The 14,922-nt window shown below is 41.3% G+C and overlaps 1 protein-coding gene across 1 annotated transcript; it reads right to left on the bottom strand.

Annotated features, from left to right (window-relative positions):
* Nucleotides 1-1,954: 1,954 nt before the first annotated feature.
* LOC140560815 (guanylate-binding protein 1-like) lies at nucleotides 1,955-13,021 on the bottom strand. Its single transcript, XM_072685372.1, has 11 exons — nucleotides 12,712-13,021; nucleotides 12,292-12,478; nucleotides 10,256-10,383; nucleotides 9,852-9,961; nucleotides 7,984-8,186; nucleotides 7,628-7,870; nucleotides 6,208-6,485; nucleotides 5,860-6,072; nucleotides 4,826-4,928; nucleotides 2,879-3,072; nucleotides 1,955-2,280 (listed from the first exon to the last, which is right to left on the bottom strand). Exons 1-11 carry the CDS (start codon nucleotides 12,721-12,723, stop codon nucleotides 2,056-2,058), a joined length of 1,896 nt encoding a protein of 631 aa, XP_072541473.1. The 5' UTR covers nucleotides 12,724-13,021; the 3' UTR covers nucleotides 1,955-2,055.
* Nucleotides 13,022-14,922: the final 1,901 nt, after the last annotated feature.

Below are 14,922 nucleotides of genomic sequence, written 5' to 3'. Positions count from 1 at the left end.
AGGTCAGTGGCTATTTTCTTGTAGCCATTGCCTGACTTGTGGAGGTCAACACACATCTGCCTTACTTGAATGGTATGTTCCTTTGTCTTTCCCATGTTGAAGAGAAATGGCCTCTGTGTCATGTCATATTTATACCCCAGGGAAACAGGAAGCTGTGAATTACTAATTAAATGTTCCTACATACTCTGATCAACTTCGTAAACGACTGTAGAATTGACAGAAATACTTTAATTACATTTATTTCCTAAGAAATGTTAGGGGTGCCAATAATTGTGGAACAGGTGATTTTATGAAGAATAATTATTTCTTAGTCAGGGATTTTTTTCCCCTTAAAATTCACTTGAGTTAAAGGTTGGATTTTACTCTTTTTTCCATCGTGGTCCTATATTATTTAGAAAAAAACTCAATTTATTAGAAGCTAAAGAACACATCTTGTATGTAAATACAATAACCTTTGACACACTTATTAGATTTGACACACTTGAAGCCTGTCGCCAAGCTCAGTGTGCTCAATGTGTAATCCAGCAAGTCCCAGGGTTCTCAGTGGAGTGGTTCTAGATACTCAGGCTCTGGGTTTGGTAAAAAAAAATATCAACGTGAGAACAGGGGCAGAGGGAGCAGCGATGTGCAGATCAGAATCAGAATTAGAAATTGCAGTTGTTACCGTTTCAACAATTATATAAGAATGTAACAATGAACTTAATAGACTTTTAAATTTAAAACGAGAGAAAGAGAAAGAAAAAGAGAAACAAGTGAAATATGCCCATGTTTATAAATGATATATATACATTATATGAAGATAGTAAAGTGTCAGTAACTGTGATAATAAATATGGAACATACTGTATAAAGCAGTTCCAATTATTGCACCTCTAAGTCAACTCTACAGTAATGGTAAAGTTTAGGACAGTGATGGTGAAGTTTAGGACAGTGATGGTATACGTTTTGGAAAGTGATGGTAAAGTTCTGAACAGTGATGGTGACATTTATGACAGTGATGGTAAAGTTCTGAACAGTGATGGTAAAGTTCTGAACAGTGATGGTAAAGTTTAGGACAGTGATGGTAAAGTTCTGAACAGTGATGGTAAAGTTTAGGACAGTGATGGTAAAGTTCTGAACAGTGATGGTAAAGTTTTGGACAGTGATGGTGAGGTTTATGACAGTGATGGTAAAGTTTTGGACAGTGATGGTGAGGTTTATGACAGTGATGGTAAAGTTTTGGACATTGATGGTGAGGTTTATGACAGTGATGGTAAAGTTTTGGACAGTGTTGGTAAAGTTTAGGACAGTGATGGTGAAGTTTAGGACAGTGATGGTGAAGTTTTTGACAGTGATGGTAAAGTTCTGAACAGTGATGGTGAAGTTTTGGATAGTGATGGTAAAGTTTAGGACAGTGATGGTAAAGTTCTGAACAGTGATGGTGACATTTATGACAGTGATGGTAAAGTTTTGGACAGTGATGGTGAAGTATAGGACAGTGATGGTGAAGTTTTTGACAGTGATGGTAAAGTTCTGAACAGTGATGGTGACATTTATGACAGTGATGGTAAAGTTCTGAACAGTGATGGTAAAGTTTAGGACAGTGATGGTAAAGTTCTGAACAGTGATGGTAAAGTTTTGGACAGTGATGGTGAGGTTTATGACAGTGATGGTAAAGTTTTGGACAGTGATGGTAAAGTTTAGGACAGTGATGGTGATGTTTAGGACAGTGATGGTAAAGTTTTGGACAGTGATGGTAAAGTTTAGGACAGTGATGGTAAAGTTTGGGACAGTGATTTAATAAATGTTGTGCAAGTTTACTATTCAAAATTTAGACTCTTAGGTCTGTAAGGAAGAATAAAATCATCACACACTTCTATGTATCACAGACCACATTCATACTGAACTACGTCCAGAGCTATGCTTTGGACGTAGGAGGACAGGCCTGTACAAATAATCCCAGATCTCCGAAAGAATCAGTTCAACAGCTTTATTCAGAAGAGTGGAGTTTAGCTGTGCTATTAACTGTAAAATAAAAAAAGACATTCCTCCCAGGTTGACGCTCTGCACTGCCGGTTCATCGGAAAAGTCGTGAGAGTTGGGCGACACCAAAACCTAAAGCTTTGGGGATGAAGCCTGGAAGAAAAAGACTTGCTGCCACGCCGACAGATTCCACCACCTTACTGACTGTAGACTGCTTAGACTCACTATCCTTCTCCATATCCCTGTTCAGACTCTCAATCTCCTTCTGCATCTGATCAGCTTTCTCCTTAAAACCCTCCTCCAGCAGAGCCTTCTGCTCCTGCAACACACACACACACACAGTGTAGCATTAGACTCTGACCAGTTTAGTTCCTAGTGTCTAGTAGAACCAGAAGCGATAAGACGTTTGTGGTTCCTTCAGTAAAGTTCTCTCACTATCTGTATGAGCTAAACCACGCAGTAAGCTCTCCAGAACCTCCCATTCTTTCACTAATGTGGTTAATAAAGGCAGACTGCAGGGCTAGGGGCTGGACTTTACACACCTATAGTGGCAATAGGACTGAATCAAACACCGGAATTCAATGATTAAGAGATGTGTCCCTATACTTTTGTCAATATATTGCATCTAGAAAGTACTGCCAGTAACACACTAATAGCATGTAAACATATGTAATAATTCATGTTCAATAATTTGCATAACAATGTGGTAATTAAGTGTTTATTGTGCATTCAAATCTTTCAACTTCAAACATCTGGAGAAACATATCTTCAGGCTTCTGGAAAACACTGAATCCTGAATAGTGTTGTCTGCTACAGCAGAACGCTGAACACTGAACAGAGCACGGTTCAAAGAGTGGAGTGTGTTGAGGGAGAGAAAGCACTGGACCGGGGCGTCCCGGGGGGAATCTCTGACTTACTTTCAGTTTGGCTTCCAGCACTCGTTCATTATCCTCCCGCGCTCGCTCTCGCTCTCTCTCCATTCGCTCCAGCAGCTGGTTCACATGCTGCTCGTAGGATTTCTGCTGGTCACTGAACATCTGCTCCTGGACCTGGTTCTGCTCTTCTAGATACTTCTGCGTCTGTTCTAGAGCCTCTCTCTTCAGGCGTTCCACTGAGAGAGAGAGAGAGAGGACACACCATTTTACACATACACACACACACACACACACACACACACACACACACACACACACATGCTAAGATACACACATGCACACTAGAGATGTAGGATTTATATACTTTGCTGAAAGTTTACATGTCAAGGCCAAGAGCTCTTATCCTACTGCTAGTGATCATGATGGACTACAGCTGGTATCTTCTCTGGGCAACAAGCTGCAGATATTTGATTGACAGCAGCCATTGGATTCACCAACACACAGTATCAATGGGAAAGTCTAAGAAGCTCAGTGCAGAGCTGAACATCTATCAGATCCATTTCTAAACAACTGCAGATTCCATGATCAGCAGTTCAACCAACGGTACACAAGGGCAAGTTTTCTGGATGTGGAGCCACTGTGCCACAAGGTCTGGGAGAAGACCCAAACTGTTACTCTCAGCTGAGAGGAAATTGATTCAGATGGTCAGGAACAACCCAAAAACCACCAAACCACAGACCTGCCATGAAGTGGAAGCTTCTGGAACACCAGCGTCACCGTCTACAGTCAGTGAGTTTTACATCACCATAGACTGAGATGACTGAGAGGCTGCCATCCAGGAAATAAGCATCGGATCCAAAATCCACACCTTAAAGCTAAGCTAGTTCTACGGTCAGATCAGACAGAAATTGAGTTGTTTGACCACAGCAGCCTGAGGTATGTTTGGAGAAGTAAAGGTGAGGCATTCAACAGTCAAGAGCACTGCACCAGCTGTTAAGCATGGTGGTAGTAGCATCACGCTCGGGGGCTGTTATGCTGTCAGTAGAACCGCTACATTGCACAAAGTGGATGAAATAATGAAAATGAGGACTACCTCAGAATATAGGAGTAGAACCCCAAACCATCAGGTAGATGATTAAAACCTCCAACAGGACAGTGCCCCCCAAACATCAATGTCCATTTTACAACGAAACTGATAGTCATGATCAAGCAGGCTAACCAGCTGCTTTTCTAAAATTCTGCAACCCTAAAAGTCTGGTCAGGTCCAGAAATCCAAGACATTAACTTATAATAGTTTGAACTAGGGATGCATCGATCCGATACTAGGATCGGACATCGGTCCCAATACTAACAAAATTAGCTGGATCGGGTATCGGGTAATTAGTCTGATCCAAAGGACCGATCCATTCACAGAACCTGCCTTTTCTAGGCTTCATAACCCAGAATCAGAGTAACCTGCAGACATCATTCACAGATCATAGCAAACAGCAAGACTCCCCCTATCTGACCAGCACTGTCCCCTCGACCCGTCATCAGCTATCAGCCAGTAATCCAGCTCACCTTCCATATAAGGAGAACCGAGAAGGGAGAGGCTGCTCGCTCCCCTTTAGTCTCACAGACTTCCAATTTCAGAATAAAAGTCCTGAGCTCAGACAGCACTGAGCCGAGGTCCAGCACAGTTATTCATTTTAGTGACCAATGATCAGAAATTAATCATTAATATCTGTGTTTGTGTTATAGTTTGATTACATCAATCCTGAGGCCTTAAGTCTCTCTCAGATGGTCAGGTAAATGATTTATTAACTCTACAATGGTATCGGATCGGTATCGGGTATCGGCCGATATGCAAAGTTCATGTATCGGTATCTGTAACGGAACAGAAAATGATGAATCAGTGCATCCCTAGTTTGAACCGATCTTGAAACCTGCAGGGTTTTTTTTTCCTGACTTGTGTAAATCATGACTAAAACACAGAGTGAGAGAGTTTACCTTCCATCTCCTGCTCTGCTTTCGAGAGACACCCATCAGCTGCTAGAATACTCTTCCCAAACTGATCCTTTTCCTTCAGATACTCAGTCAACACCTCCTCATGCTGTAAACAGGTAAAACACACACTGGTAACACACATGTATCCACATGTATAAGCCTCATGTATTGCAGTGGTGTAGTTCTTGTCAGCAGGTCAGAACCTTTATTACTATATGCGGCGTAAACATGCTACCAGTGAACCTCCACGAGTCTGTAGTAGTAATTACTCTGAAATGTAAAAAATAATTAATTTTAATATTGTGTGTTAAAACTGTTATATGGTGTAAAAATAGAGAGTGTGTTATATATGCTCAGATGCATTTCTACCAGCCAGTTGTCGGATATGAATGTTTGTGTATAGGAGAGTGTTAGTGTATAGGTTTACTGTCTGGGGAATAGCTGGGACTGAATTTGCACTGTATGCATTTATGGCAGGGTCAGACCCCTGGACCAGGGTTATTTAAAGGTGAAAAGCCTAAAGGCAATTAACTATTATTTTGTAGTTCTGGTCAAACAACAACAGAATACACCCTATTTGTACATTTAGGGGGGGTTTCGGACTAGAGCTTAGACTCAACTGCGATCACCTCAAAATAAACATCTCAACCCCTCAGCCGTCCCCTGGCTGTCCCTTCGGTACGAGAAAGAAGTGATCTACTTCACTGTTTACCACCCTGTTATTTTACCTCAGAATAAAATGTGCAGATTTTAATTAAAAGAGAGTTCACAAACAAAAAAATATATAATATTATTACATTATTATTGAGATAATTGTTAGCTTGTCCAATTACTTTTGACCCTGTGAGAATGGGAGACTGTGTAAAAAAGTGCTGTAAATGCATCTTATAATACTAATGTATAATAATAAACATCTTGTTTGCTTTAGCTGAGGTGGTGTGTGAGGTTAAAGTGTGTGTCACTGTCCAAATACTTCTGGACATGACTTCCACACTATATAGGGATCATAGTGTTTACGTTAGGTTCTGAAGACGCACCATGAGTCGAGTGTGTGTGCGTGCCCTGTACTCGTCAGTGAGGCGCTGGAGTGTGTCCCGATACTTCTGATATCCTCCGGGCTGCATGAAGGAGCCTTCCATCAGATCACTCTCCAGAGGAGCAAACACACTCTCCAGCACCGAGCGACACTCCTGCTCACACTCGTCCTGATTCTGACGACACATCTCCTCATACTCAGAATGGATCTTCCTCTGAGAGACAGAGAGACAGAAGTCATGCAGCATTGCATCATGAGAGCAATAAGTCTGTGTGTCTCTGAGGATATTGGTGTGTGTGTGTGTGTGTGTGTGTGTGTGTGTGTGTGTGTGTGTGTGTGTTTGAGGTACCATGAGATCCAGCTGTGCTTCCTGCTCGGTGTCGTTGAAGGACGTGCTGATGAAGACTCTGACCGCCTCTCTCTCGGCTTGTGTGTGGATGTCGGAAAGCTCGGCCGGGTCCAGTGGAAAGCATGCAGAGCTCAGGACCTTGGTCATATAGACCTCTAGGGCCTGGTCCACTGCCTTCCCATTCTGGATCAGGGCAAGAGTCTCCACTGCGTTCTCCAGACATGGAACACGACCACTACGAATGGCCTCCACGTAGACTTCTGCAAGATCGCCCAGAACTGCAGAGGACATCGTCCAGTCATAGGGGTCAAGATACACATATTAATATTCATATATTCACATTTAGAAGACCAATAAACCACCAATAAACAGTCTATTTTAACAACTATTTACATTTATCATCTCATCCAAGAACATCTGAGAACATTGCTTATCTGTGGTCTCCATTTGGAATTGAAATGGATATTTCATATATGGTAATGGAAACACAATGTAAAACCATCATAGTTACACCCCTACTCCGTCAAAATACTTATTAATTAATCAGTCCGTTCATTCACACACACACTCAGACCTGAAACTGACTTATAATAATAAGCTTTGCTCCAACACTAAGAAGAATTGGAATTGAAATTTCATGGATAATAAAAGTAAATTGTGCTTTTTTTCACTTCTATAATTAAAATGTATCACATTACAGTGTAAAACTGTCATCTGAGAACTGAGGCTTTGAATTACAATTGAGACAAATGGTCACACACTGTCACAATGGCTCCCTCTCCTGGCCTGGTCTGGTACGGCACAGGGCCATGTGGCCTGTGTTCACATTTGGACTGTCCATTCCACTGCCAAGCCCCTTTCAGGCTCCACCTACTCTGCCCCCATGATTTCCAGTGGTTCTGCTCTGTTCCGTCCATATCCGTAAACGCTCAGAGTCTCTGTGAACCATAAAAGTTCTCAGCCCTGGTCTGATTGTGGACTGGTTCTGTGCTTGCCTGCCTGTGTTTTGACCCTGACCTGCCACGGCCATAACAGCACCTGCGGTCTGCCTCACCCAGGCCATTACAGATCACCTTAAGCTTGTCACAAGGCCCATCACAAGGCTGCAGCTCATCCTGGTACTGATTAGGGCTTCTCTTAGGGCGTTTGCACACTAGAGCTTTTTCCAGACCTTTTTTTGGTACATCAGGTCAAGTGTGAAATCTGTTTATGCTTGGTATCGGTCCTCCCGTCTTCAAATTTGCCAAGTCCATGCTAAAAAAGTATGAAAGTCCAAACTTGGTGTACTTTGTGTTTGACGATCCCCTTTCTATGGAAGGTATATGGATCTTCCATCAACACAATTCCTATCTTTGCTCTTTTTGTCCAGAACTGTGTTGAAATAAATGGTCAGAAATAAGTAGTTACTGTTGTTACTGACCGCTGCCGGTGAGGGTGCGTCCTCCTGTGACAGTTTTGGGTTTGGAGCTGCTGAACACGTAGCTACAGAACTTCTGGGCCTGCTGCAGAAATTGTGGGTCAAGCTCTTCCTCCGTCAGCTCCTCCATCCTCCTCAGGTCGTCACCTCCGGCCGGCCGTGGGAACACAAAACAACTCCGCACAGCGAAGAAGTTCCGCAAACAACGCCTTGGCAGGTTGAACCGATCAGCCTTTGCAGAATTACCTATAAATGATCAAAACAATAATATGATATATTATTATGTGTGTGATTACACTCCACATTCACAATATTCTGTATATCTGTGTGTTTAGACTTTGTTACACTTTACACATTACCGGGTCTGAGCTTCAAAGCACTCTCCAGGTATTGATCAGCTGTGATGGGTCGGCCATCTTTTTTCAGCTCCAGTGTGAAATCTCGCACAGTCCAGATAAAAGAAGGGAAGATACGCATGAACTCTGCTGAGTCATCATCATCACCGTCTGTCTTTACCGTCTGTGCCTTTACTCGGATATTCTCAGTCAGTTCTGTCACATAGCTGCAGAGGGCGCTGTTCAGGAGATCAACAATTGCCTGTGTTTGTGTATATGTGTAGAGTTGTGCCGAATACCTGGAGAATGTATGACTGAATACCTAAAAGATCCTTACAGTGATTTATCAGTCTACTCAGGTTTTAGTAGAGCTCAGTAACACTGAGATCAATAACTGATCAGCACAGTGATTTATCAGTCTACTCAGGCTTTAGTAGAGCTCAGTAACACAGATCAATAACTGATCAGCACAGTGATTTATCAGTCTACTCAGGCTTTAGTATAGTTCAGTAACACTGAGATAAATAACTGATCAGCACAGTGATTTATCAGTCTACTCAGGCTTTAGTAGAGCTCAGTAACACTGAGATTAATAACTGATCAGCACAGTGATTTATCAGTCTACTCAGACTTTAGTAGAGCTCAGTAACACTGAGATCAATAACTGATCAGCACAGTGATTTATCAGTCTACTCAGGCTTTAGTAGAGCTCAGTAACACTGAGATTAATAACTGATCAGCACAGTGATTTATCAGTCTACTCAGGCTTTAGTAGAGCTCAGTAACACTGAGATTAATAACTGATCAGCACAGTGATTTATCAGGCTTTAGTAGAGCTTAGTAACACAGATCAATAACTGATCAGCACAGTGATTTATCAGTCTACTTAGGCTTTAGTAGAGTTCAGTAACAGTGATATCAATAACTGATCAGCACAGTGATTTATCAGTCTACTCAGGCTTTAGTAGAGCTCAGTAACAGTGATATCAATAACTGATCAGCACAGTGATTTATCAGTCTACTCAGGCTTTAGTAGAGCTCAGTAACAGTGATATCAATAACTGATAAGCACAGTGATTTATCAGTCTACTCAGGCTTTAGTAGAGCTCAGTAACACTGAGATTAATAACTGATCAGCACAGTGATTTATCAGTCTACTCAGGCTTTAGTAGAGCTCAGTAACACTGAGATCAATAACTGATCAGCACAGTGATTTATCAGTCTACTCAGGCTTTAGTAGAGCTCAGTAACCCTGAGATCAATAACTGATCAGCACAGTGATTTATCAGTCTACTCAGGCTTTAGCAGAGCTCAGTAACACTGAGATTAATAACTGATCAGCACAGTGATTTATCAGTCTATTCAGGCTTTAGTAGAGCTCAGTAACACTGAGATTAATAACTGATCAGCACAGTGATTTATCAGTCTACTCAGGCTTTAGTAGAGCTCAGTAACACTGAGATCAATAACTGATCAGCACAGTGATTTATCAGTCTACTCAGGCTTTAGTAGAGCTCAGTAACAGTGAGATTAATAACTGATCAGCACAGTGATTTATCAGTTTACTCAGGCTTTAGTAGAGCTCAGTAACACTGATATCAATAACTGATCAGCACAGTGATTTATCAGTCTACTCAGGCTTTAGTAGAGCTCAGTAACACTGAGATTAATAACTGATCAGCACAGTGATTTATCAGTCTACTCAGGCTTTAGTAGAGCTCAGTAACACTGAGATTAATAACTGATCAGCACAGTGATTTATCAGTCTACTCAGGCTTTAGTAGAGCTTAGTAACACTGAGATTAATAACTGATCAGCACAGTGATTTATCAGTCTACTCAGACTTCAGTAGAGCTCAGTAACACTGAGATACAACATTTGGTGAAGGATACTGTAACTTCTCCAGTGCCATGTTGTCTATGACCCCTAGGCTGTTATAGACCAGGGTACTGCTGAGCAGAACCGCCAGACAGAAGATCCAGGTGTCATGCTTTTCATCACCCTGAAAATACCCATCACAAGCAGTTAGAGCCACATTTCATTTCTTTATTAAGGAAACATCAGTAAAATTATAATTTATTGCATATGTTTAAATAATGATTTTCCAGAGATGGCTTTAGAGCATAAACACAGCAAATCTAATTTCTCTCATTTTTATTGGGATGTCTATCAGGAATCTTCTGCATGTGAATTTACAGTGTCCCGAACAGAACTTCAGTAGTAATTAAGTAACAAATCCATGAAAATGTGAAGAACTAAATAGAATGAAATGAAAAAAAGGAAATTAATACTGAACCTTGTCCACGTCCCCAAGTCCCTCAGTGTCCAGCAGCACCAAAGTGTGTTCTGCTTTAGTGGGATGCGGCACACACCACATCCAGATGCCCTTAGTCTTGGATTCGATGGTGCTGCCCAGAGCAAAGCCTGAAAAATCAAAGAATAACATGAAAAGAAAACCAATCACATTACTGCAGAACAAAGATCACTGAACTTCAGGATTACAAACAAAATCTTGTGAAGAATGTTTGGATACTTTGTACTATAAAAAAAAGAAACTGTCTCAGATCTCCTTTGATATTGTGGACTTTGGATTCCCTTCCTTGGATTTCCTGGATTTCCTTCTGAGCCATCAAAAGTCATCAAAGCAAAAGCAAAGCAATGGTTACATCTATAACACTTTTTTAAAAAATATATATATATATATATATATATACTCTATTTCAGTGGAAGTCAATGTAAAAAGTCATTTTGGAGAATTTCTATTAAAAATATAAAATATATAAATATATAAAAATATAAAAACAACTGCCAGAATGCCATTGGTGAAAAACGACAACAATAGAGATACAAGATTTTTGCAGGACAGTGTCAATATATGAAACTTATGTAATATATAAAATATATAATATAATAATAATAATAATATATTAATATATTTATATATCACATATAATATTTATTATTTAATAATTATTCTTTTTTATATGTTTAATAAATCTGTTGAGGGAGGCAGCATTTTGCATGATTTCATTTAGATTATGTTATTTTGTGTCTCTGTGTCAGGTCCGCATCGCCGCGCCCGCCCTGGGGGCGGTCCCGAGTCGCGGCCCGCAGGCTCTCCTGAGGACTTTTGCTTTGACGTTCACGCTCATGTCATGCTTCACAGACTTTTAGGTTGTCGTTCACATTCATGTCACGTGTCACGGTTGGGTTATCATCACGTGTGTTTAATCTATATTCTTTGATCTGTTGATATGTTTCACCTAAAGACTGCCGTATTTAAGGGGCTAGCGCTAGCTACCCATTGCCGAGAATTTAATACGCTAAGCTAACCTAGTGCGTTGGTGTTCAAGTTCAAGGTTCGAGATCCCTAGAGGACGTCAGAGAGGCTTCCTCGATCTGCTCGATCACGTTAATATTCCTGTTCATGGGCGTGCCTTTCATCCCTTTCATTCCCTCACTGCTAGCCTAGCTCCCAGAGTCCCACCAGCCTCAGGTGTGTTTTGCTTTGCCCACTTTGAGTTCTCACGGTTGTGTTTGGTTCAGAACTAGCAACACTAGCTGTGAGTCAAATTCTGCGTTAATTACTCTACTTAGATCACAGGGTGCTGGCCTCTGATTAGCACCCAGAAGAGCTTTTTTAAGGACACTGGGACGTTTAACTGGGACGGTGATGTTGTCGTCCCACCGCCCCCCTCATTTAATTTCTCAGGGAAATGTCCATGTCTGTGCTTCCGTCTGGTCCTTCCTTTTTAGCTAGGCTGTTATAGCGAGGTATACCGCAGTCACTGTACTTTACATACTGAGTCCAATCACCTCAAACACAATCTAGCATCCATGTTTTTCTTTCTTTCTTCTGTTTGGGTCGATGCTGGTGTAGAACCTCATATCTCAGCATTTCATGCATTTGCTCTTGTTTGCTGTGCTCCCAGGCCTCGACCAGATGAGGATGGGCTCCCCTTTAGAATCTCAGTTCCTCTCAAGATTTCTTCTACTCTAACAGACGTTTCCATGACACCCTCACCATTTACATTTACGGCATTTAGCTGATGCTCTCATCCAGAGCGACTTACAAGATTACTCGTATTACAGAAGAAGGACAATGTAGTGTTAGGAGTCTTGCCCAAGGTCTCTTATAAGCTAGACACCCAGACCGGGCCTCGAACCCCAGTCTCCCACATGGTGAGGTATCTCACTGGCAGGTAGTGGTTTTATCTGTTGCTCCACCCACTTGCTTGCTCACCTGGGGTTCGGAGCTGGATTACACAAATCCATACTCATCATATCTTTCTCCTCACTGTTATTCCAGGTCTTTCTCAGGTTTGCTCTTACCTGTCTGCTGTCCTGCCAGGCGGTTCATAAGGTAGGACTTCCCGGTCCGGTAGAGCCCCACCACAGACACCACCACCACTTGACTCTTTATTTTATCCAGAATTTCTTTAGCTTTTGTCTCGACACACAGCCGTCCCTCCGAGTCGCTGCTGATCAGACACACCGGCTCCTTCATCGCGCTGAACATCTAACAAAAGTTAATAAACCAGCTGAATTCATCACGGTTTCATCTAAAGATCTAAAGAACTAAAGATCAATCAGCTCCACCTGGATTATTCCTTCAGCAAGCTCTACTGGCTGACGCTACTTGTGTGTGTGTGTGTGTGTGTGTGTGTGTGTGTGTGTGTGTGTGTGTGTGCCCCAGTTCTTACAGACCTACACTATAGATCCTCACTGCTGTTTACCCCAAAACAGACCTACCTCGCTCTCCATCCTCAAATTCGTCTGAAGTCCAAAGAAATGTGCAGCAGTGACGTCACAGCGATGGTAGTCCCAAGTGCCCCACCGCGTGCTTCACCCACCCTTGTTGTGTGTTTTAGGGTGAAGGAACCGAGTCAGAGACAGAGCTAGCTCAGCTCACGAGCCCGTCTGGGTTGTAGAGGTGCAGCGAGGCAGGCAGCCCGTTACCGCGCAGAGCTGAAAGTGAAAGTGAAAGCAGAGACCGCTGATCTGCAGCAGCGCAGAGACCTCCACCCTGTTTATTCCTGCTGCTGACGGAGCTCCTCCCTGCTGCTGCTGCTGCAGTCTGTCTCCGGTTTCTCGGAAAGCCTCTGTGTTCCCTGAACTCCCTCAGCCCACTCCCCTGAGGTCTGAAACGGTCATGTGATTTTTCAAAGGCTGAATTCTGGACTGCAGGGGAAGTCCAGGAGCAGGACATACCAGTTCTTCCATAATCCTGCTTAAAATAAACTCATATATATATTTAATATAATTTTTAATGAACTTGAATGTCATTGAATTTTTAATTTAATTTCCTTTCATTAGAAAACACATTTTACAGTGTTTTCAAGATCAAACTCAAGTTTTGGATGTAGAAGCTATATCTTCTATTTAATTATCTACTGCAAGCAACTGCTGATTATCTACTAGAAGCTACTGTTAATTATCTACTGCAAGCAACTGCTGATTATCTACTAGAAGCTACTGTTAATTATCTACTGCAAGCAACTGCTGATTATCTACTAGAAGCTACTGCTAATTATCTACTGCAAGCAACTGCTAATTATCTACTGCAGGCTACTGCTAATTATCTACTAGAAGCTACTGCTGATTATCTACTAGAAGCTACTGCTGATTATCTACTAGAAGCTACTGCTAATTATCTACTGCAAGCAACTGCTGATTATCTACTAGAAGCTACTGCTAATTATCTACTGCAGGCTACTGCTAATTATCTACTAGAAGCTACTGCTGATTATCTACTAGAAGCTACTGCTGATTATCTACTAGAAGCTACTGCTAATTATCTACTGCAAGCAACTGCTGATTATCTACTAAAAGCTACTGTTAATTATCTACTGCAAGCAACTGCTGATTATCTACTAGAAGCTACTGCTAATTATCTACTGCAAGCTACTGTTAATTATCTACTGCAAGCAACTGCTGATTATCTACTAGAAGCTACTGCTAATTATCTACTGCAAGCAACTGCTGATTATCTACTAAAAGCTACTGTTAATTATCTACTGCAAGCAACTGCTGATTATCTACTAGAAGCTACTGCTAATTATCTACTGCAAGCTACTGTTAATTATCTACTGCAAGCAACTGCTGATTATCTACTAGAAGCTACTGCTGATTATCTACTGCAAGCAACTGCTGATTATCTACTAGAAGCTACTGCTAATTATCTACTAGAAGCTACTGCTGATTATCTACTGCAAGCAACTGCTGATTATCTACTAGAAGCTACTGCTAATTATCTACTAGAAGCTACTGCTAATTATCTACTGCAAGCAACTGCTAATTAATTACTGCAAGCTACTGCTGATTATCTACTAGAAGCTACTGCTAATTATCTACTAGAAGCTACTGCTAATTATCTACTGCAAGCAACTGCTGATTATCTACTAGAAGCTACTGCTAATTATCTACTAGAAGCTACTGCTAATTATCTACTGCAAGCAACTGCTGATTATCTACTAGAAGCTACTGCTAATTATCTACTAGAAGCTACTGCTAATTATCTACTGCAAGCAACTGCTGATTATCTACTAGAAGCTACTGCTAATTATCTACTGCAAGCAACTGCTGATTATCTACTAAAAGCTACTGCTAATTATCTACTAGAAGCTACTGCTAATTATCTACTAGAAGCTACTGCTAATTATCTACTGCAAGCAACTGCTGATTATCTACTAGAAGCTACTGCTGATTATCTACTAGAAGCTACTGCTAATTATCTTCTAGAAGCTACTGCTAATTATCTACTAGAAGCTACTGCTGATTATCTACTAGAAGCTACTGCTAATTATCTACTGCAAGCAACTGCTGATTATCTACTAGAAGCTACTGCTAATTATCTTCTAGAAGCTACTGCTAATTATCTACTAGAAGCTACTGCTGATTATCTACTAGAAGCTACTGCTAATTATCTACTAAAAGCAACTGCTGATTATCTACTAGAAGCTA

The sequence above is a fragment of the Salminus brasiliensis genome, chromosome 8 (genome assembly GCF_030463535.1).
Source record: "Salminus brasiliensis chromosome 8, fSalBra1.hap2, whole genome shotgun sequence".
NCBI lineage: Eukaryota > Metazoa > Chordata > Actinopteri > Characiformes > Bryconidae > Salminus > Salminus brasiliensis.
Note: the sequence above shows the minus strand (reverse complement) of the source record. Positions and strands in the feature narration are given on the sequence as shown.